We start from the raw sequence: 22,748 nt of genomic DNA on the forward strand, positions 1-22,748 counted from the left end.
AAAAAGCCCTGTTGGCATTCAAGAACGCCTTTTTTCGAAAGAGCACTTTCGAAAAAAGGCGTTCTTCCTCGTGAAATGAGGTTTACCGCCGTCGAAAGAAAAGCCGCGTTCTTTCGATTTAATTTCGAAAGAACGCGGCTGTAGTCTAGATGCAGGTGAAGTTTTTTCAAAAAAAGGCTACTTTTTTCGAAAAAAACCCTGAGTCTGGACACAGCCCTGGTGCTTGAAGTGGAATTGGCCTCGTTCCACCCTTGGAGAAACTGAGGCAGGGCCTCCAAAGCTGCCTCTCCTGCACGTTTTGAGGCAAGAATAGAACTGGGGCAAAGTCCTCCACTTCCTTTCCCGAGCTAGTGTCTGGCAAGTTGTTGCGTGTGGTGCGTTAGCTCTGGTTTTTCCCAGTCAAGGGCCTCCCTTCATTGAGTAGATGAATCAGCTTGTGTAGTAAAAGACGTGTCGTCCGTAGGCCCCCTCCCTTCATAGAGCCACTGGCTTAGGGAGGACCACAAGGGTGCTCACCCCCTGCCCACGCATCTTGTGTCTATCCCATCCAAGGCCGATGGCCACACGGCCTGTTTCTGAAAACCTCCCGTGAAGGAGCATCCACACTGTCCCTACGCCTCGGTTTTGTGTCCTGCAGTTCTCATAGCTGGGAAGCTTTTCCGGAGATGGACTCTTAAATGGGCTCTCTTGTCGTTTGAATCCACTGCCTCCTGTCCTGCCTTTCTGGCAAGGAAATACCATTTTCTCCGCCTCTTGTATGGCAAGCTTTCCAGTGCTGAAAGGCTGCTACCAGGCCCCCTCTGGGTCTTCTCTCTTCCCAACAAAACATACCCCGTTCCCTCTGCCTTTGTGCACCTGCCTGGCCTTCGGTCCCTTTGGCCATCTCCGATGCCCGCTTCTGGACCCTTTCCAGTTTCTCCACGTGCTTTGTGTCCTGCCATGACCAAAACTATAGTGCACATCATTTGCCTCCCAGGGCTGTGCCTCTGTTAATGGAACCCAACGTTGCATTGTTAACTTGTGTTGAGGCTGCGCTCCACCATACCTCCCACACCCTTCTCAGCCGGGCTGCTGCCAGGCCGGTCAGCTCCCATTCTGGATGTGGGCGTTGGGGTTTTTTCCCCGAAGGCCAGCAAATTGTCTCCTGCCATCCTTCTCCAGCCTTTGACAAACAGAGGCCAGGGACACCGTTTTATCCCCTGGCGAGTAGCCTTTTATGGACCTAACCGCTATGAATTTATCTAGCTCTTTTTTAAACTCTGTTATAGTCCTAGCCTTCACAGCCTCCTCTGGCAAGGAGTTCCACAGATTGTCTGTGCGCTGTGTGAAGAAGAACTTTCTTTTATTAGTTTTAAACCTGCTTCCCATTAATTTCATTTAGTGTCCCCTAGTTCTTCTCTTTTGGGAACAAGTAAATAACTTTTCTTTATGCACCCTCTCCACACCACTCATGATTTTATAGACCTCTATCATATCCCCCCTCAGTTTCCTCTTTTTTCTAAACTGAAAAGACCCTGTCTCTTTAGCCTCTCCTCATATGAGACCCGTTCCCTCAGCATTTTAGTTGCTCTTTTCTGAACCTTTTCTAATGAACCTTAGATGTCTGACGTTACATTTGAATCTCATTTAGTTGTATACAGCCCAGGTTGCCAATTTATCAGGAGCCTTCTGAATTTTAGCTGTGTCCTCCAAAGCACTGGCAGAAGTCCCCCCCTTTGTGTCTGTAAACGTGATTGGTTTATGTGCGCTCATTCCACGACCAGGTCATTCACAAAGATGTTTAATAACACTGCGTCTCCAACAAACTTGGTGGCAGAAGTTGGAAGGCGTCCAGCATTGAGGCAGGGGACAGAAGGAGTTCGTGGAGGGTGCTGGGCAAGTCCCTTACACCAGACTTTCCACAGACGGTCGTTCACCACCCTGTACTTCGTTGTCGTGGTACCCAAATTGAGAAGCTGTGGTCTGACCCACAGGAGTGCCATACTTTGGCTGCCTGATGCTAAGTACTCTGAAAAATCAGGCCCTAGAGGTTTAAAATTGTGCACCACAAATTCACGCATACTTCGAACCTTGGTCTCTTTGCGCCTCAACTCCTGTCTGTAAAATGGGCATAATAGTGCTAGGGATGTAAAATCTTGTAATCGGTTAGCTGGTGAAACGGGTGTAAGCGGGGCGGGGGCTGCTCCAGCCTGTCTGGACTGGAGCGCCCCCTGCCTGTGGCAGGCCCTGCTGGGTTGGAACAGCTCACTCCCTCCCACCCCCCAAGTGTAACTGGTAAGCATCACCCAGTAAGGGTGAGGGTTACCATGTAACCGGTTAACCAGTCACATCCCTAAATAGCATCCCCTTCCCTCCCAAGCTGTTCTGAAGATAAATGACTTTTTATCACGGTCTCCGCTATTACAGGGGTGAGAGCCATAGAAAAGCCCATGCAGACATTCAGCATTCTGTTTTCAGGGCAGGGTCTGAATGGTGTGCAGTAAATAAGGCCTGGGACCACGCACTGGCCAGGAAGGAGAAAACCAAGTTTTGAATAGCTGCTCGTTCAGAGCGCACCCCCGATTGTGGGCTCTGAAGGAGGCCAGGGTTCTGGGGACACAGGACCCAAAGCTGGCGCAGTTAAAAGCTGTATCATGGATCATAGACATAAGGAGGCCAAATGAAAGGTCCTCAGGCTATCTCCATTCTGGCCTTTCCCACCCTTTGGGTGTGTCTAAACTACACAGCTCCATCGATAGAGCCATGTAGATTAGGCTGGTTGGCAGAGGGAAATGAAGCCGCGATTTCAATAATCGCGGCTTCATTTAAATTTAAATGGCTGCCCCGCTCTGCCGATCAGCTGTTTGTCGGCAGATCGGGGCAGTCTGGATGCTCCCCTGCCGACATGAAAGCCCTTTATCGACCTCCCTGGTAAACCTCATCCTACGAGGCACAACGGGGAGGTCGATAACGGGCTTTCAGGTCGGCGCGGGAGTGTCCAGACTAGCGCGCTGAGCCAACAAACAGCTGATCAGCTGTTTGTCTGCTCAGCACAGCAGCCATTTAAATTTAAATGAAGCCGCGATTATTGAAATCACGGCTTCATTTCCCTCTGCCGATCAGCCTAATATACATGGCTCCATCAATGGAGCCATGTAGTTTAGACACACCCTTTGAGTGCTAGGCTTTGCAGCCTTGTTACTGCTCTTTTCAGGCTCTATTTTTGAGTACAATCTGCCAGGGAAACCGAGACAGGCTCTGAAACACGTAGCACTCCCAGTAATGTTCTCAGCTGCCCTATTTTTGCTAAGAACTGCATCTAGCCTCCATCGAGTCCCTAGGCAGCTGCAAAAGGCCATGCAAAATCCATGCTCGGGAATAAATACATGCGTCGCAAGCCTGCCTGCTTTGGAATCTATTCTGCGGTAGAGCCGTTGTGTGTTTCTGCTGCATAACGCTCCAAAACGTGTCTGTCTTGCAATACCGGTCTGCGTTAACTGGCTGCTGCTGCAAAACCAAGCTATTAAAAGTGCCTTCAAACGTTTTCGCCTTTCCCCCCCACTTGTTTGAGCGTGTATGTTAGTGGAACATGTGGCAACACCTGATTTTTTTTTTTTTTTTTTTTTTTTTAATGCAGGGCTTGTCAGAAGTTTGTGGAAGTTGGGTTGATGGGGATAAGGCAGGGATTGTTTGGGCCCGTTTTGCCGTGGGAGAATGTACTGGCCAGTGATGCAAAATCACTGCGTTGCGGCACAATCCAAAGAACAACGTTGTGGAGTTGCGAGAACTTGTGTGTATGTGTCCTGGTTCAGGAAGCACGTTTGTTCCGGTGGGGCACAAACATCACCAGCTATGGCAAAGCCTGCACAGGGCTGCAGACTTCGCTGGGGAGCCAACGACTAACGGTGGAACGTCGAATTTGATACAGGCCTGCTTTGGTGTCACGGACATCGGAATATAGGAAACGCCATGCTGCATAGGGGTGTCAGTGGCTAACTGGTGAGCCGCTTGGCTTGCCGACCGGTTACACGCTGGCTTCTGGCCTGCTCGGAAGCTTAATACTTCAGACAGGGCCGGACTAAGGGGTGGGCTAGCTGGGCAGCTGTCCAGGGTGCCAACCTACAGGGGGCGCCCGGTTCCTGGCGGGCTACAGCGGCTGCCCATGGCGGGGGACATGTTAACCCCTGCAGCACCAGCCAGCAGCACCCTTCCCCCTGCGGCCACAGGGCTCTGCACGGCCAGGCGCAGCCCATCCTGGGCTGCGCGCCATTGGCGGTAGCCGGACTGACTGGACAGGAGGTCCATCAGTGACTATCCAGCTCTTTTCTGAATCCTGTTAAAGTCCTGGCCTTCACCACATCCTCTGGCAAGGAGTTCCACAGGTTGACTGTGCTGAGTGAAGAAAAACTTCTTTTTGTTTGTTTTAAACCTGCTGGCTATTAATTGCATTTGGTGAGCCCTAGTTCTTATATTGTGGGAATAAGGAAGTTATTTCCTTATTCATGTTTTCCAGTCATGATTTTATAGACCTCTATCCTATCCCCTCTTAGTCTCCTCTTTTCTAAATTGAAAAGTCCAAGTCTTTGTAATCTCGCTTCATATGGGACCACTTCAAACCCTAATCACTTTTGTTGCCCTTTTCTGAGCCTTTTCCAATGCCAAGGTGGAAAAGATGAGACAATCACATCTGTATGCAGTATTTAAGATGTGAGTGTACCATGGTTTTATATAGAGCCGTGTTTCTTAAACTTTTTAAGACTGAGGAACACGAAACAATAATTTTTTTTTTCATGGGGAACTCCAATATTTTTTTTTTTTTTTTTTTTTTTTTTTTTTTTTTTTTTTTTTGTCAAGCGCAAAAAAAAAAAAGTGTTGGGAAAATAATTGAGCAAAAAAAGAGAGCAGTCATTTTGAACTCTTGTTCTTCGCAGCACACCAGTGTTCCCCACCAGAACACAGTTTAAGAAACACTGAGATAGAGGCAATAAGGTGTTTTCTGTTTTGTTCTTTATCCCATTTTTTGGATACTCGTTAAGCCTCTGTAATGAGGCAGTGAGTTCCGCAGGCTAATTTTATAATCTGTTGAAAATACCCGGTTAATTTTTGGTCAACATGCTGTGAGCGCAGGGAATGAGCTGAAAAAAAAAAAAAATCTGCCTGTTGCAAGCTGGAGTCTGATTTGTTTCGACCGGCGCAGTTCCCCCACCGGATTCCTCATGGTTTCAGACCTCTAACATTCGTACCTTTTTTGGAAGGGGAGGGCAGGAGAAATACACACGTAGGGTTGACTTACGTGGCCAGCTGTGGGGCTGGTGCTGACTGCCTGTTGGCATTATTTGAAACTGGCATTTGTGGAAAATCTTCAGGCTTTCACGTCGCACCAAGAAAATGCGGCTGAGATAGCAATGCTTGGAATGACATTGTGTGTGCACCAGGTTTGCCACTCGATTTCAGGATGGAGTCCAGCGAAACGCCCTTCCTTTGAAGAGATACCCTTGCCTCCAGGCGTGGTATTTCTGCTTTGGGCAGGTCCATCCACACAGATAGACTCTGCAGCTGAGTCAGTGGTAACTAGAAAAGCTTAAGAACATAAGAACGGCCGTACTGGGTCAGACCAAAGGTCCTTCTAGCCCAGTATCCTGTCTGCCAACAGTGGCCAGCACCAGGTGCCCCAGAGAGGGTGGACCAAAGACAATGATCAAGCGATTTGTCTCCTGCCATCTCTCTCCAGCCTCTGACAAACAGAGGCCAAGGACAACATTTCTATCCCCTGGCTAATAGCCTTTTATGGACCTAACCTCCATGAAATTATCTAGCTTCTCTTTAAACTCTATTATAGTCCCAGCCTTCCCAGCCTCCTCTGGCAAGGAGTTCCACAGGTTGACTACACGTTGTGTGAAGAAGAACTTTCTTTTATTAGTTTTAAACCTGCTACCCCATTAGCTTCCAAGGGAGCACGAAAGAGAATAATGAGGGTGATTTCCTGTTGGGCTGCGTGTCTTGGTCTCTTTTCTTAGTTCACAGTTGTCATAACTCAGGCTTGTGGTCATCAGCTGGTCTCAATCCGGTGTCTTGGAATAGGCACGCATGATTCATGAGCAAGAGCCAGTTCCAATGTTTGCTCGTGTTATGAATGAACAATTGGCGGGTGACCCATTTATTAGCAAAGCACTCTTAAGTTTGCAATGCTACTTTGTTTCTAAAGCGGCATGGAGCCTTGTGAATTCTGTTCCTTCCTAAAGAAGAGCTATTTTATTTTGTATTTCATTAGGATTCTTGGGGCTAGAATTCACTTTGTCAGTATCTTCATGGACAGCATTTCTGCCTTCCTGAAGTCCTTTCCTTATTGTGCGGTGCCCTAAGCATTAACTCTCCCCCCCCCCCCTTAAGTCACATGGCTGCATATTTTAAATAGCTTCTATGTTCGTCTCCAGAGGGGTGGGTGCATGAGTTGATGGGTGAAATCATTCTTCTACAGCAGTCCAGTGTGTCCTTTTTAGGTAGCAGCTGGGGTGAAGTTCCTCAGCTGTGGATTGGCACCACCTGAGGTGCATTATCAGGGAAGTGCTGCAACTTCCTTGACTAGCCAACCTTTCATGCCAAAGCCTAGTGATCTCCTTCAGAAGCAGACATTTGAAATACAAGCACAGAGCCAGCGCTCAGAACGTCAAATCCAAATACGACGCGTGCCTATGAGTGGTATGAACAGAATCGGCGAATCGGCAGCTTTCCATAGACACCTCACTTGACCCACTTCGGACAAGATTTGGTGCCAGTATAGAACAGTGGTTGCAACAGTGATTTGTATGTTTCTCTCTCAATCCAAGAACACCATACAGATTTCTGAAACCTGAGAATCTCCTTCTCACAGAGCAGCCGGAACTCTTTGGTCCATTCGCTTAGTCCAGAAAAGCCTGTTGGCTTCTGCCCTGTGTCTTGGGGGTCGGATAATTTCCACTTGCCCTGTTGGCTCTCTGAGCCTGATACTTTTTTCTCCTCTCCCACACCCTATAATACTTGCAGGGAATGTGGCCTAGCAGGTGTGGCATCCCAGGCCTGCCAGTGAGTGAGGGGTTTAGTTGGATTCACGTGGCTCATGAATCACCTTACTCTATCTGCCTCCGCTTCCTTGGCTGGCAAAGGGGTTTTATCTCCGAGCGGTGCCAAGCCTGATTAGAAGGCTGTGTGGCCCACTGCAACTTGAGACCATTGCTCCTCGTTCTGCCATCACTACTGAGAACAGCCTCTTGCCTTCCTCTTTGCAACCCCCTTTCAGGCAGTTGAAGGCTGCTACCAAATCCCCCCTCACCCTTCTCTTCTGCAGACTAAACAAGCCGAAATCCCTCAGTCTCTCCCCCTAGGTCATGTGCTCCAGCCCCCTCATCATTTGTCGCCCTCCGCTGGACCCGCTCCAATGCATCCACATCCTTTCTGCAACGGGGGCCCGGAATTGGACATTGTGTTGGGCATTTCCAATGCTCGTTGGCGCTTGCTCAGACTCCTACAGGAGAGGAAATGCTCTCTCTGTGCGGGCGGCCCCGGGGCACGTCCTGCAGTGGGTTGTACTAAATAATGCAGGCTGGCACTCGATAGCAATGGACTTGAAAGCCCTTGGCAGCATGAATTCTGCCTGAGCCTCTGTGCTCTTCTTACACTCGCTGATACTCCTGTTATGTGAGCCTGGGTGGGACGTGGGTCCTCTGTGGCTTTCCCCAGGACGGTTCAGTCTCTGGTTGACAGGGGAGGGAGAGGTTGGTTCTCTGTTGTTTTCATTAGGGATGCAAAAGGCACCACCGTTGCACCCCCACTGGTCACCTGATCCCCGTACTGGGCCGCGCCCCGTCATGGCAAACCTCTGTACTATGGAATCTTTCCTGTGCCGTCAGCCTGTGGCAGCTTTCCACCCCAGCTTGCAGGGCATGAGGTGTTTGTACAGGCCGGCCCTCAGTCCTCGCACCACCCCTGCGCGGTGTGAGTGCCACACCGATGGCTAAGCTCGCCCAGAGTTGCTAAGTATTTTGTCTAAGGCTTGTGCAGATCCGTGGCAGGGTTGGGAGTCCTCTCCACGATGATGCATCTGACGAGGCGGATGAAAGCTTATGCTCCTACGCTTAAGTTAGTCTATAAGGTGCCACAGGACTCCTTGCTGCTTTTGCAGATTCAGACTAACACGGCGACCGCTCTGATACTTTCCACAATTGGCTCCCAGGCACTAGGGTGATGATGGCTCCCTGGATCCGCTGCGTGTCATTGGGATGGGTTCTTGTAGCATTGACCCAGGTGGCTGTTGATGTCCTATAGCAATGCCAGGCTGGCTGGAACTCTGTTTAGCTAGCTGTGTCACAGGGGTATTGTGCGCCTCCCACACACCATAGTACGATAGCACCAGTATGCTGGGCGCACTCTCTTTGCAGATCCATATTCTGCAGTCTGCCTCTGGACGCCGTTCCTGCTTTATCCCGGTCGCTCCGAAAAGCAGCATGCCGCGGCCTGGCCAGATCAGCTGGAAATGAATAGCTTCATCTAATCCACTGCCCTCTAATGCTTTTGAAAAAGGCTCCTGTTTCAGCCATTCTCGAAGGAGTCTTCAGGGAGACAAACCTCTTCCCATGTGGTACGATCTACTCATTCCTGTCCTACCGACAGAGAACCATTTCTGCTGAGCTCCACGACCTCTGTTTCTGTCCTTCCCTCGCTTTCAGCAGCACCAGAGGTTTGACTTGCAAAGAAGGGAGATTTAAAAGCAAAATGATATGACCCCGTACTTAAAAGGTAGCAGGTTTAAAACAAACAAAAATAAGTTTTTCTTCACACCGCTCACAGTCAACCTGTGGAACTCCTTGCTGGAGGATGTTGTGAAGACCAGGACTTTAACAGGATTCAACAAAGAGCTAGATAGATTCACGGAGGTTAGGTCCATTAATGGCTATTAGCCAGGGTGGACAGGGATGGTTTCCTTAGCCTCTGTTTGTTTGTCAGAGGCTGGAGATGGATGATGGGAGAGGGATCACTTGATGATTCTCTGTTCTGTTCACTCCCTCTGTGGGCATCTGGCATTGGCCTCTGTTGGCAGACAAGACCCCAGGCCAGATGGACCTTTGGTCTGACCCAATATGGCCGTTCTTATGTTCTTACTCTGGAAAATGTCCCCAAGTTAGAACATAACATAAGAACATAAGAACGGCCGTACTGGGTCAGACCAAAGGTCCATCTAGCCCAGTATCCTGTCTGTCAACAGTGGCCAGCACCAGGTGCCCCAGAGAGGGTGGACCGAAGACAATGATCAAGCGATTTGTCTCCTGCCATCCCTCTCCAGCCTCTGACAAACAGAGGCCAAGGGCACCATTTTATCCCCTGGCTAATAGCCTTTTATGGACCTAACCTCCATGAATTTATCCAGCTTCTCTTTAAACTCTATTATAGTCCTAGCCTTCACTGCCTCCTCTGGCAAGGAGTTCAACAGATTGACTACATGCTGTGTGAAGAACTTTCTTTTATTAGTTTTAAACCTGCTACCCATTAATTTCAGTTGGTGTCCTCTAGTTCTTCTATTATGGGAACTAATAAATAGCTTTTCTTTATCAGCCCTCTCCACACCACTCATGATTTTATAAACCTCTATCGTATCCCCCCTCAGTCTCCTCTTTTCTAAACTGAAAAGTCCCAGTCGCTTTAACCTCTCCTCATATGGGACCCGTTCCAAACCCCTAATCATTTTAGTTGCTCTTTTCTGAACCCTTTCCAAGGCCAAAATATCTTTTTTGAGGTGAGGAGACCACATCTGTACACAGTATTCAAGATGTGGGCGTCCCATAGTTTTATACCGGGGCAGTAAGATATTCTGGGTCTTATTTTCTATCCCTTTCCTAATAATTCCTAACATCCTATTTGCCTTTTTGACCGCCGCTGCACACTGTGTGGAAGTTTTCAGGGAACTGTCCACGATAACTCCAAGATCTCTTTCCTGATTTGTCGTAGCCAAATTAGCCCCCATCATTCTGTACGGATAGTTGGGGTTATTTTTCCCGATGTGCATTACTTTACACTTATCCACATTAAATTTCATTTGCCATTTTGTTGCCCAATCACTCAGTTTGGTGAGATCTTCTTGGAGTCCCTCACAGTCTGCTTCTGTCTTGACTATCCTAAACAGTTTGGTATCATCTGCAAACTTTACTACCTCACTGCTTACCCAGTTGGTGGAGAGACTATATAAAGGGGCCTGAAATCCGTCCCATAAACCCCAAAACTCCCGGGAGCTGTTTCCATTCTCTGCTCTGAGTTCGGGATGTTAAGCGTGTCCTTCGTTAATCATGTAGCTGACGTGGTATTTTTGTATTTTTGTCAACTATGCGATTAGTCGATAAGGGTTAGCACTGCAAGCTCTGGGTCTCGGGTTTCTCCTCCCTCCGGGGTTCTGCACGAGCCAGAACTGAGCCAGGCTGCCTGCTCGCCGGCTCCTCAAATACTTTCCTGGCAGCGTGGCAAGAAAGTCGAAAATTCAGTGTGGCGTGCTAGCAACTCTCTCGATCCTTGTTAATTCCCAGAGCAGCAGCTGTAGCACCAGGCCTTGCTCTCCCCAGGCGGCCCTGGCACGATTGTCTCCGGTAAAGCCAACGTAGGTCGTAAAGCCTAACCCAGACAAAGCAAAGAGCTGGCCGAAGAGCTGATCGCGAAGCTGTTCAAAAAGGGGACCTAACACAGGGAGGATGCGGAGAATGTGGGTTTCCCCAGGGGTCAGCGTCCGGATCACGGCCACATTGCTGCTGTAAGTGACCTAGGTACATGAGGTGAAGGGACACAGAGAGGGGCTTGCTAAATTGGGAACATGGCACACATAGGTCAGTGCTTTCCCCTTATTGCTAAGTCCCCGGGCTGACAAACCCACCAGGGCATCGTGTGATCAAAACAAGAGCGCCATAATGCGTTCAAGGAAACTGGAACCGTTTCCTTGCACAAGATGAATCGGGGCGGGGAACCGAGAGACCACAGGCCGGATCCAGCCTGTTGCTTAATTTTCAGCAGGTCTGTGGCCCAGCGCTAGGGCGTAGGGGGGTGGTGCAGAAAGAGGGGGGTTCAGGGAAGGGGAATCATGTGGCCGTTATGGCATGGGTTGCTCCGGGCTTTGTGGGGTTGGCTGCCAGGTCCCCGGGCAGCGCCAACCCCCAGCAGCAACCAGGAGGCCCGGAGGAGTGGCCCCATTCAGCTACGACTGACGGGAGAGGAGGCGCTTGGCATTGTGGGGCTGTTCATCACTGTACAGCAGGGGTGGGAAACCTGGCCCCCAAGTTGCCTGGATCCGGCCCCTAGTCTCAGGGCCGACCCCTCGTGGAGCTGAAGCACATCAAATCTACTAGGTTGGGCCCCCCCCCGGCTCTGGTGTGTGAGGGGAATGCGGGGAGGGTCTTTCCCCTCCTTGATTGAGGGCCACCCCGACCCAAAAAGGTTCCCCGCCCCCGAGCCCCACACGCCTGTGCTGCTGGTGTCTGGCTGCTGTGTGGACGCACGCTCCGCGGACAGGGCACCCAGTCCCAGGCCGTGTTCCCTCTAATTTTTCCCATCCGTGTGCGGAATAAAGCTTGGGTGCGCCAGAGCCTTTGCAGGTGTGCACTAGGGATAGCGTGCAGCTGAATAGCCGTGCAACCGCACGAGATTTTAGTGGTTACACGACGGTTCGATAGGCCCCGGGGTGCGAGGCCGGCAGGCCGTATCGGCGGCGGCAGGCGGGAGTTGGTCCGCGAGGGGAGCCGGTTTAAAAACGCCGCGAGGAGTGAGCGGGATCGGAGGGAGGGGGGGATTGATCACACGCCTCAGCCCTCCACGAGCTGCTGCGGCTGAGTTGCAGGGTCCGCAGACACTGGGACAGTCTCTCTGTGAGCACGCTCGTGACACGCTCCCGAGGGGGAACCCTCCAGCCCGGCCTTGCTCCGGGGCAAAACCCCTTCCCCACAGTGGCGATCTCGGCAGCCCTGGGTGGCTCGCTTGCCTTCGCTGGCTCCGTGCTCGGCCTGGCAGCCCCAGCCGTTCCCCCGAGCGAGCGAGCCGTTCCCCTTTCATGCGGGGCCTGCCCTGGGCTGCAGACGGCTGCCCTGCATGGGCTTGGAGGGGAGGTTGCTTGCTGGGCAAGGCTGTTGGTGTGTCCGGGACATGCAGTGCCAGGGGGCTGGGAATGAGCCAGGCGTGTCCCAGACGCAAGGCCCCATGAATGGCGAAAGCAAGAGGGATTCGGGCATAAGCTTGGCCCCCAGGGGGTCGGCGCTGGTTGCGCTTGGCGGCTGTTTGCCCTGGGGAAGCGACAAGCCACGGCTGTCTCAGACCTCTATCTGCCGAGCAGGTAGGGCACCCGCAGCCTCTCCCTCGTGGTCCTGCCCCCTGGGTGGGCCGGCCCCGCGGAGGAGAGGTGAATTCGGTCTGGTTAGTTGCTCACCGTCAAGCAGGGGGCTGGCTTGCAACCCTCTCCTGTCCCCGAAAACGTGGTCTGGGGTGAGAATGCTGGGACACAAGCGTGGGACAGCACGTAAGAGCCCGAAGAGGCGCTACTACAGGTGGAACCTCTCTAGTCCGGCACCATCGGGAGGTCAATGTTGTCTAGCAGCATTCTCCACATTGCCACTGGGACTGGGGACTGGCCAGGACTGGGGGCTGAACACAAACTTTATGGGACCACAGGAAGCTTGGCCACACCCATGAAAAGTGGCCATCTGGCAAACTGACATCATGCTGGGCCACAGATGTTTCCAGACCAGAGAGTGCCGGATTAGAGAGGTTGGGCCTGTATTTCACCTCACGTTGTTCCCAAACAGCTCCCGGTGTTGATATGTCCCAACCACACCCAGGTACCACTGACCCTAGTGCCGGAGGCTCCGTGTGCTACCAACATCTGGGGTCTGCAGGTCCCTCGGAGTTGTCGTCCTTCAGTTGTGACATGCCGCAGGGGGCTGGCGCTCTGCAAAAAGGGAGGGGTGGGGAGCTTTTCATCGAAACCAGACCACATACGGGCAAGGCGGGGGGAGGCCGGCGCACCAACGTGGAGTGAATTGGGGCTTCTGTCTTCTCTGAGGTGTCCCTCGCCGTGTGGCAGTGTTGAGAGCGAAGTTCGATGGTTGGGCGGAGGCGCAAGGGCAGGGATGTGAGGTCGGGAGGGGCACGGGGGAACTTGTGAGGCTGGTTGCTTGTGCTGGGTGAGGAGGTTGCTCCAGGGGAGAGGAATAAGAGGTGTAGGAAGTCACGTGGGAGAAGACGAATACTAATGCAGGTGGTTCCGTGTGCTGCAGAAGATAGCTGGAGAGCAGGGCAGGGCGAGAGGAAAGGAAGGGAGGGAGCGATTAGATTTTGTGTGCAGAGGGCTGGGAGTGCACACCTTGCGGCAATACGCTGATAAATGGCCCGAAAAGATTCGTGAATTGTTTGCTGGGCCTCAGAAATCTCTATCAAACGCTGGCTGGTGGAATCTGAAAACCCTTCCACTGCCACATTTCATGTGGACCGGACTTCGGAGCTGTGCGGAAATTCTCGTTTGTGCCGGGAGGGAGGGGTGGACGGTCTTGAGGGGGGAGGGGAAACACGTCTGCTTTATTTCCACATTGGCGAGGCTGTTAGGTGCCCCGTTGGGGATTAGGGTCCCGCTGTCCAAAGTAAACACCCCACCTTAGAAAGATGTAATAGTGCAGTCGATTAACTGGTAAGCAAAAGGTTATCGGTTAATGCTATAGACTACACGTATTCTCCCCTGCTCCCCTCCCCTCGCCAGGAAATTTTTTAGCAGGCGGGGCAGCAGCCCGGCTCAGTCCTGGCTCGTGCAGGGTCCAGGACCTACCCCCGCTGCGACTCTGCATTTAAAGTGCATCATGTGCAGGGCAGGCAAGCAGCCTGGCTCTTGCCGGGTCTGGGAGCTCAGACACTTCCCCCCCTCCCTCAGACAGGGGCTGCTGCCACTCTGTGTTGCTGCCTCTGTAGCAGAGGCAGCAGCGCGGGGGGACAGGCAGCCAGTCCGTGAAGGGGGCTGGATTTAAACTGGCTCCCCTCGCGGATCAGCTCCCGCTGGCACCCCGCACTGCTGCCTCTGATACGGTGGCAGGGGATTCCTCGGGGATTCCTCGGGAGTGGGGCACACTGGACTCTGGTCCTACCCCCAGGGACGATAGAATAGTCACAACTGGTAAGAATTCATGAGGTTAATGGACTATTCAATTGACCGATATTTAACATCTCTAGTCTACAATTGACAAGTGCCACAGGGATGGGGGAGGGGAGGGAGGCGCAGGAGGATAAAATAGCAGTCAAAGGATGTTGAGAAAATGGCAGTGGCCTCTGTACAATACCTGCTTTTAGATTTGCTGCCCTAGCCCACTGAGTCTGTCTTGATCCCAGAAACAAAGACCAGCCAGGTTCTAGCACCGCTCGTCAGTTTCTCCTTTAGATTCCCTAGCAGGGTTCGGTGGTGGTAACGCCTTCTGGCCCTGTTTGCTCAAGAATGGTTTGCACTGGAATTTTGTAAAAAGGCAGGGGGGTGTTTAACACTCATCACCATTCCTGCTGTGCCAGACACTGAGGCTATGTCTACACTACAGAGTTTTTTTTCAGAAAAACAGCGGTTTTTCCAAAAAAAACCCCTTCAATTACGTCCATACTGCAATCGCGTTCTTTTGAAAGACAATTGAAAGAATGAAGGGTTTTTGCCGACATCGGTAAACCTCTTTTTACGAGGAAGAAGCCTTTTTCTGAAAGAGTGTGTCAACGGGGAAGAGGGAATTCTTTCACAAGAAGAGGAAAAAGCACATTCTGCCCAGAGTAATCACAGCTTATATGCAAGCTAGTGTTCATTCAGTGTGGATGCGCTCTGTTGAAAAAGCTGATGGCTTTTTCGATGTGCTTGCGCAGTGTGGACGCTCTCTTTCGGAAGAAGTTTTTTCGGAAGATCTCTTCTGGAAAAGCTTCTTCCGAAAGAAGCCTGCAGCCTAGACACAGCCTTACAGAGCATGTCTAAACAAGAGTACTCAGAAGCAAGCACTTCTTCTTCCAGCATTAATCCTTGCTTCTGGGAGAGGAGAGATGCACAGGGAGATGTTCCCTCTTCCAAAACCTTTCTGAAGGAAACCAAGGCACTTCCATTCATCCTAAGTATTATTGGAAGCTTAAACCCCCCCCCCAAAAAACTTAGGGTGGAAGTTTGAGTCCCGTTCGAGTTTCCGCTGTGCCTTTTAAACAGGTCTGCTAGCCATCAGGATGGAAACCAAGTTTTACTTCCAAGATTGTTGTCTTCGGTCCACCCTCTCCGGGGCACCTGGTGTTGGCCGCTGTCGGCAGACAGGCTACTGGGCTAGATGGACCTTTGGTCTGACCCAGTACGACCATTCTTATGTACTTCTGAAATTGCCAGTTTATTTCTTAGTCTACTATTTGTGTGTAAATATTAGCTGGTTAATGTGTACAAATCAGCATTAATTACAGGTGCTCTCCTTTGGTAGCTAGAGCCATAGCTTTGCTAGGGGCATGTTTTATATTTGTAAAAACGTGCCTCTTGTATCGAGGAATATTTGGCTTTCAAAAATACCTTTGTCTGATCTTGGATTACCGTATTTTAGCAAATATATCCCGCACCCAAATACACCCCGCAGTTTTTCTGAATTGAGTAAAAAAAATCTTGTATACCCCGCACCCGAGTATACCCCGTGAGGGGGTGTGCGGGGTTTGTAAAAACGCATATAACCCGCAGGTTATATGCGCTAAAATACGGTAATTTGAAAGGACTGTAACATAAGAGACAGGATGGAAGAAGATAACTTTTGTTACGGTATCGTTTGCAAGGTAAAAATGTGATCCATATTGTAAGGAGATATTAGGTTCTTTAGTCATGTTTCCCTTCCAGTTGACATTTCTAATCTTTCTATGATGTAATGTTTAAAAACGACATCTGATTTCTTTTCCTGGTGGTGTAAAATGATTCCTCTGCCTTCATTTGCTGCATCTTTTCCATGCTGCTGCGCTTGTCCCAGTTCCTGCTTTCAGCCGCGCTACAGGCAAATACAAAAATATTTGCTTTGGCGGCAGTTTGTTCCAAACACTGTTTCCACCACCCTCTAATGGAAAGAATCTGCCTGAGTCGCCTGTCGTGGGTTTCTTCCCAGCATGCTGGCACCGAGCTGGTCGGTTCGAGGGCGCTGTTTACATCTGGGAGCTCCGGGCGGGGGGGTTGTTATTTCTCTCCTATGTTTTCTCTCTGGCCCCGTTATTTGCCGGCTCAAACGCAGCCTGGGAGGGATTCTAGCCTGGAGGAATGTGGGGTCCTGGGCTGTTGCAAGGCTGGAATCCTGGAGCGGCTGGTGGGTGGTGAGCACCTAGGCCCAAAAAGGAGAGGCATCGAATCGGGAGTGCAGTGGAAGAGCATTTGAGATGATTAAAGAGATCTGACCAGTTGATTTAAGCCCCAGCTTTGTTCCCGCTGAACTCAGCGAGTTTTCCCCCTTGTTTTCATTGGGGGAGACAAATTGGGGGCCTTAAAGGACGAGGCCTGAAGAAGGGATGTTAAATATCGGTTAACTGAATAGTCAATTGACCTCATGAATTCTTAGCGGTTACTCGACTATTCTATAGTCCCGGGGGGGGGGGGGCCAGCAGCCAGTGCGCTACGGCTCCACTCCCAAGGAGCCGCCCACCTCCCCCCCGCCCCGCTGCTACTGCTGGGGTGCCAGGCGGGAACTGGTCCGAGGGGAGCCCGTTTCAAAAACAGCTCCCCAGGCAGACCGGCTGCCTGTGACCCTGCAGCAGCCCCTGTCTAGGGGGGGGTCTGAGCTCCTGGACCTGGCGCTCGCGGGAACTGAGCCGGGCTGCCTGCCTACCTGGCTCTTAAGGCACTTTAAATGCAGAGCCGCAGCGGGGGTAGCTCTTGGGCCAGCACAAGCCTGGACTGGCCAGGCTGCTAAAAATGGACTGGGGGGGAGGATGGAGGGGGAATTTGTGTAGTCTAAAGCAAGGGGTGCGGGAGGGGGAGATGCGTGTAGTCTATAGTGAGGAGGGGCCAGGAGGGAGAGAGATGCACGTAGTTTATAGTGGGGGTGGAAGGGAGGATGTGTGTCGTCTATAGCAAGGGGGGAGATGTGTGCCGTCTATAGCAAGGGGGGCGCATGGGGGGATGTGTGCAGTCTGTAGCGAGGAGGGGCATGAGGGGGGATGCGTGCAGTCTATAGCGAGGGGGGTGGGAGGGGATGCACGTAGTCTATAGCAAGGGGGCGCATGGGGGGATGTGTGCCGTCTATAGCAAGGGGGGCGCATGGGGGGATGTGTGCAGTCTGTAGCGAGGAGGGGCGCCCAAGGGAGGATGCATGCAGTCTATAGCGAGGGAGGATGTGTGCAGTCTATAGCGAGGAGGGGCATGAGGGGGGATGCGTGCAGTCTATAGCGAGGGGGGTGGGAGGGGATGCACGTAGTCTATAGCAAGGGGGCGCATGGGGGGATGTGTGCAGTCTGTAGCGAGGGGGGCACGAGGGGGGATGCATGCAGTCTATAGCGAGGGAGGATGTGTGCAGTCTATAGTGAGGGGGGGCATGAGCGGGGATGCGTGCAGTCTATAGTGAGGGGGGACGTAAGTGGGGATGTGTGCAGTCTATAGCGAGGGGGGGTGCAAGGGAGGATGTGTGCAGTCTATAGCGGGGGGGATTCAAATGCTGCCCATCTGATTAGCAAAGCGTCCTCAGTGCCCTCCGCCAGCAGCATGTGCTTCTACTGGTGGTGCACATTTGCACAGGTCTCGGTGCACTCAACAAAATGTATTCTGCACATGGATGGGAAAAGCAGAGATCACTGCTTGCCAAGGATTATGCAGCCGGGCTGTGGCAAATCTGGGAGCTGACGAAAGGTCTCCTGACATCACCCTCCACTAAGTTAAATTAGTGAAAGTATTTCTGTTGCTGCGGGAGCGCTGTGCTTTGATCACAGGAGGCCTCCCTGCCCTGGGGCTGGTACTAAATTAAGTCTTGTTGTTGCTGCCTCCGTTTCACTCTTTCCAGCCAGCCTGGGAAGGGTGTAGCTCTCTTGCAAGTTCTCTTTCCACAGGAGTTTTCCATAATTACGGCTTAAAAAAAAAAATCTTTTGCCAATGCTGTATCTGTAGCTTGCTTCCTTTTGGGTGTGGGCTGCCCTGTGTTGAGAGAGCTGCTTTTCTGCCAGACCGGTCCCGGGGTGGTGAAAGCTACCTGGTTTGTACAGAGCCATGTTCCCTCTGAGCTTTTCTATCCCTGCGCGGAATAAATTTTATGCATGCTGAGGCATGTGCAAATGTGCACTACCAGCAGAAACACACACCTAGCTGGGCATGCCCGGCTAATCAGCTGGGCATGCCCGGCTAATCAGCTGGGCATGCCCGGCTAATCAGCTGGGCATGCCCGGCTAATCAGCTGGGCAGCACTGGATACTTTCCCGAGTGCCCAGCATACAAGGAACACTGGTACGGGACCCCATATGAATCCCAAATTCTGGGCCTGACCTTGCGCCAAACGAAGTGGTTTTCTCTACCCTGATTCTCATTTCATGTTGTGCTTCTCCACCTTTCTGATACTAGGGACTGGCTTGCTGCCTTCCTAAACTCAGGGAGATCCCAGGGACTGGTGCCAGACCATAGACTGGTCTTCGAGAAACGCTGGTCTTGTGCATTTCCCTTGGCCAAGACCAGATTGTCCCTTACAGATCAGTTTCTTCTAGTGCTTTGTCCAGTCTAGCTTTTAAAATTCTCAAACAGTCCGGCTTCCACCCCTACTCCCTTCTCGGTGATTATGTTCTCCTTCCAAATAGATCGGAACTGATGCATGATGCAGTTGAGACACATTTTCCCCCCCGCAATGAAACTGTGTGGAATGTATTTGCAACTATATGCCTGGAAATGACTCCTTCGTGCCAACCATGGCAGCAAGAATCGGTCTGTCCTGTGTTCCTGAAGGCTGCGGCAAACTTTTGCATGCTGTAAAAGTGTTCTGATTTCCTCGTAGCCAACCAGACTTTAATGGCTTGAAAATGAACGTGTTTGCTCGCTCAGATGGAGGCAATTTGAGAGAGAAATAGCAACTTTGTGGGACAGCCGAATAAAATGAAAACAAAATGTGGAGACTTTCGAGACTACTGTCAAAATTTCCCAACGCACGGCACCATCCTTAAGGTCTGGCTTCGGCACTCAAGTCTGAATGGCTGAGACTGAAGTACAGATAGTAGTTGGATGGAAGATGTTAGAATTAGTTTATTTTGGTAACCGTGTACCTGCTGAAAATCTACATTTACTTGTGGGAGGGGGCACAGTGGTAGGTTGGGAGAGAGTTGGGGGGCTTCAGCCAGGCTGGAACAGCCCTTCTGCTCGCTTCCCCTATAACCAGTTAACCAATATGTTAACTGGTTAGCCAGTTAAATGGGATTTTACATCCCTAGTTGGGACAGCTAGTCAGTTACAGTGTGGTGCAGGGGGCCATCCTCTCTCCAAATCCGGTCTTAGTTCCGAATTTCTAAGCTCTTCTCCTTTTCACCATCATCTTCTTTTAGAAGGTTTTTAAAAAAGTCTGTGTCCGTCTCCTGGGACCTTAACTCAAGTGTCCGCGCGTGCGTGTGTGTGTGTGTGTGTGTGTGTGTGTGTGTCTGGGATTATTATATTGTAATGGACTTGTGATTTAGGAATGCTTATATCCCCTTTTCATATGCGTAATGGCAGGAAGATCTGTTCTGAATCGTGCATGTAAAATATGCTGAGGACACAGAGTGCTTGTTTTGTAAACAAGGGCCTTTAAATAGGCATTAAGTGACTATGCACTGTCCTTGCAGTCAAGCGGTTCCAGAATATTAGACACGCACAAGGTGGGTGAGGTAATACCCTTTATTTCCTGTTGTCTCTCTCCCCAGTAGAAGTTGGTCCAATAAAAGAGATGACCTCATCCTCCTTGTGTCTGTTAATTGGCTGATCCTCTTTTAAAAATGACGTGTTGGAGTGTTTCTCTGGAATGTGCATGCAGCATTACTCTGGAGGGTAATTTGTCTGAATGTGGACAAGTTACTTAGTGGAAATACAAGTAGGGTGAGAACTGAATGGAGCAATAAGCCTTAAAAGGTGGTGTGTGTTGGACAAGGGTCTCGTTCCAATTGGCACCTTCGCGCACCAGGGTGCGTGTGTCCTTGAATCTTTTCAACCCACTGACCCCACACCAGCCCAGGGGGGCAAACGTCCCCACAGCGGGATGAGCTGGATTCTGGGCTGGCTAAGAACGGCTGTACTGAGTCAGATCAAAGGTCCATCTAGCCCAGTGTCCTGTCTTCCGACAGTGGCCAATGCCAGATGCCCCAGAGGGAGGGAACACAACAGGTAATCTTCATGTGATCCCTCCCCTGTCACCCACCTCCAGACCAACAGAAGGCAGGGACACTATTCCTGCCCAGCCTGGCTAATAGCTGTTGATGGACCTAACCTCCGTGAATCTAACTCCTTTTTGAACCATGTTAAAGACCTAGTTTTCACCACATCCTCTAGCAAGGAGTTCCACAAGTTGACTCTGTGCTGCGTGAAGAAAAACTTCCTTTTGTTTGTTTTAAACCTGCTACCTATTCATTTCATTTGGTGACCACCGAATTTCATTTGGTGATGTCATCAGAAAGTTTGTGACGTTCTTTTTACGCTGTAGCATCTTTGTCACCGGAGGAGTGGGAGGGGCTATGCCTGAGCCCTGGTTGAGGCGTTTCTTGTCAGTCAGCCTTATGGAGCATAACTGAGTCACGTGTGGAATCCCACAAGGTTCTAGGTAGAGCCCCATGTCCTCGTTAGTAGCCTCCGTTACCATTTGGAGGAAGTCTTTATTGTGCTTCCATCTACTCAGCTCTTCCTTGCAGTCCTGAGCTGATCAAAGCTGTCATGTGTCTGTCTGCATGTGTTGGGGGGCTGGGCCTCTGAGGCCTTTTTGTAAACAAAATTTGGGACCTTCGTGTGCCGAGCCTGTGGCTCACTAGAGTACCTAGCTAGCCAGACAGCTAGCAAAGCAGGCATCGGTTAACCCCATGTGTTGTTCGTGCGGCAGGGGGGCCTGAAGAGAAGCGGGGCACTTTGCAATAAAATAGGGCCCCAAAAATGAGGCATTTCCCTAGCCTGGAGTGGTGGAGCAAGGGACGCTGGGTGAGGTCACGGCAGCTGGGAAGGAGGGGTCATTGGAAGGGGCATGGGGAAGAGGGGAGAAAGCAGGTGGCGCCCAGGGCCTGGCACAAGCTGGTGGTCCAGAAAGCTTGGCTTGCTCTCACCAGACCACACTCTCTGGCTGTGGGATGGGACTCTAGTCCTTAGTGGAGAGAAGGCTGGGGGCTCCGGAGCCCTGTGTGGTGTTTTCTCCGCCAGCGAGTGGCTGCCTGACCTTGGGCAAGTCCCTTTTCCTCTGGGGGAGGGCTCTGCATCTCCGCGTGTAGACGGAGACTCGCTTTGTGGGGAGGGTGGAGAGCCTTGCCTGGATCCAGCCCCTGAGGGTTAGGGATCCCTCCTAGCCCAGCGTTGGGGAGCCCGTGCTGGTGCTCCAGCCCCCCCCCCCCCCCACAGTCCTGCCACACAAAATCTACGAGCCTGGGCCTAGGTTCTGGTGTGGGAGGGGAATGCGGGGAGCGTCTTTCTCCTCAGTCGGGGCCATGACAGGGAGGGCTTGGGGCCATGTCAGAGGGGGCTTGGGTCAGCAGCCCCGACCCCAAAAAGGCCCCCCTCCCCTTTCTTAGTGATTGGATGAGCAGTCAGCAGACCTGCTGGGTTCGGTTGTCCTCCTTTCTCCTGCTTTAGGCCTTTCCTGCCCAGCACGTTCTGGAAAATAACAGCCTCTCCCCCCCCCTTTTCTCTCCCCCTCCAGATGGCACAAACTCCACTCCAAGCCGGGGAAGAAGGAGAAGGAGCGAGGCGAGATCCAAGTCACCATCCAGTTCACCCGCAACAACCTGACGGCCAGCATGTTCGACCTGTCCATGAAGGACAAGCCCCGGTCGCCCTTCGGCAAGCTGAAGGACAAAATGAAGGGGAAGAAGAAATACGACTTGGAGTCGGCCTCTGCTATCATCCCCAGCAGCACCGGCGCCCTCGACGTGGAGGACGACGAGGCGCTGGGGGGCAAGAAATCCAAAGGCAAGGGGGGCTTCTTCAAGAGCAAACTCCGCAAGTCCTCCCTGACCCAGTCCAACACCTCGCTGGGCTCCGACAGCACCATCTCCTCCGCCAGCGGCAGCCTGGCGAACAGCTTCGGCATCACCGTTAACGTGCCCGAGGTAACCAAGTCGCCCAGCCGCCACAGCAGTCTGTCCACCGAGCACTCTGGTAAGACGATGCTGCTTTGAATCGCTAAATACGGGGCTGCCTAGGGCACTTGGGGAGCACGGGAAGGAAGTGTCCTTTATAAGTGAGACCCACTCTGAGTTTGAGCAGCGGCGGCTCCGGTGCTAGCCGGAAGGTGCCAGTAACAAATGTTGGGGGTGCCTTTTCTGATACCGGCCTGACAGAGCTGAGGTTGAATTCCCCTGTTCGTACACAGAACTGGTCTGTAGCAAAGCAAAATTCCTCCTCGGTGCCCTCCCCACCCTGAGGGAGATGCCATCTCTAGGGGTCAGCTGTCCACCCGCTTCAGTTCAGGAAAATGGTTTTGAGCGTGTGGTCCCTACGTTAGAAGAGCAGCGCCCTTCCACAGGGGTTGCGCTCTTTCCTCGGGGTCGAGACTGTGCCGTTGGAAAGAGGAAAAAGCCCCCTCTGTTAATCTGCTCGGAGCAGAGACGGGAGAAGCGGCGACTCC

The 22,748-nt window shown here is 51.8% G+C and overlaps 1 protein-coding gene across 4 annotated transcripts in view; it reads left to right on the top strand.

Moving 5' to 3' along the window:
* Positions 1-22,748, top strand: part of RAB11FIP5 (RAB11 family interacting protein 5) — an 87,010-nt gene that overhangs the window by 22,398 nt on the left and 41,864 nt on the right. For all 4 annotated transcript variants that reach the window (XM_075931040.1, XM_075931039.1, XM_075931038.1 and 1 more), the window contains exon 2: positions 21,822-22,279. In XM_075931040.1, the coding sequence (XP_075787155.1) occupies positions 21,822-22,279 (458 nt within the window). The remainder of the gene's footprint in view (positions 1-21,821; positions 22,280-22,748) is intronic.

The sequence above is a fragment of the Pelodiscus sinensis genome, chromosome 5 (assembly GCF_049634645.1).
Source record: "Pelodiscus sinensis isolate JC-2024 chromosome 5, ASM4963464v1, whole genome shotgun sequence".
Taxonomy (NCBI): Eukaryota; Metazoa; Chordata; order Testudines; family Trionychidae; genus Pelodiscus; species Pelodiscus sinensis.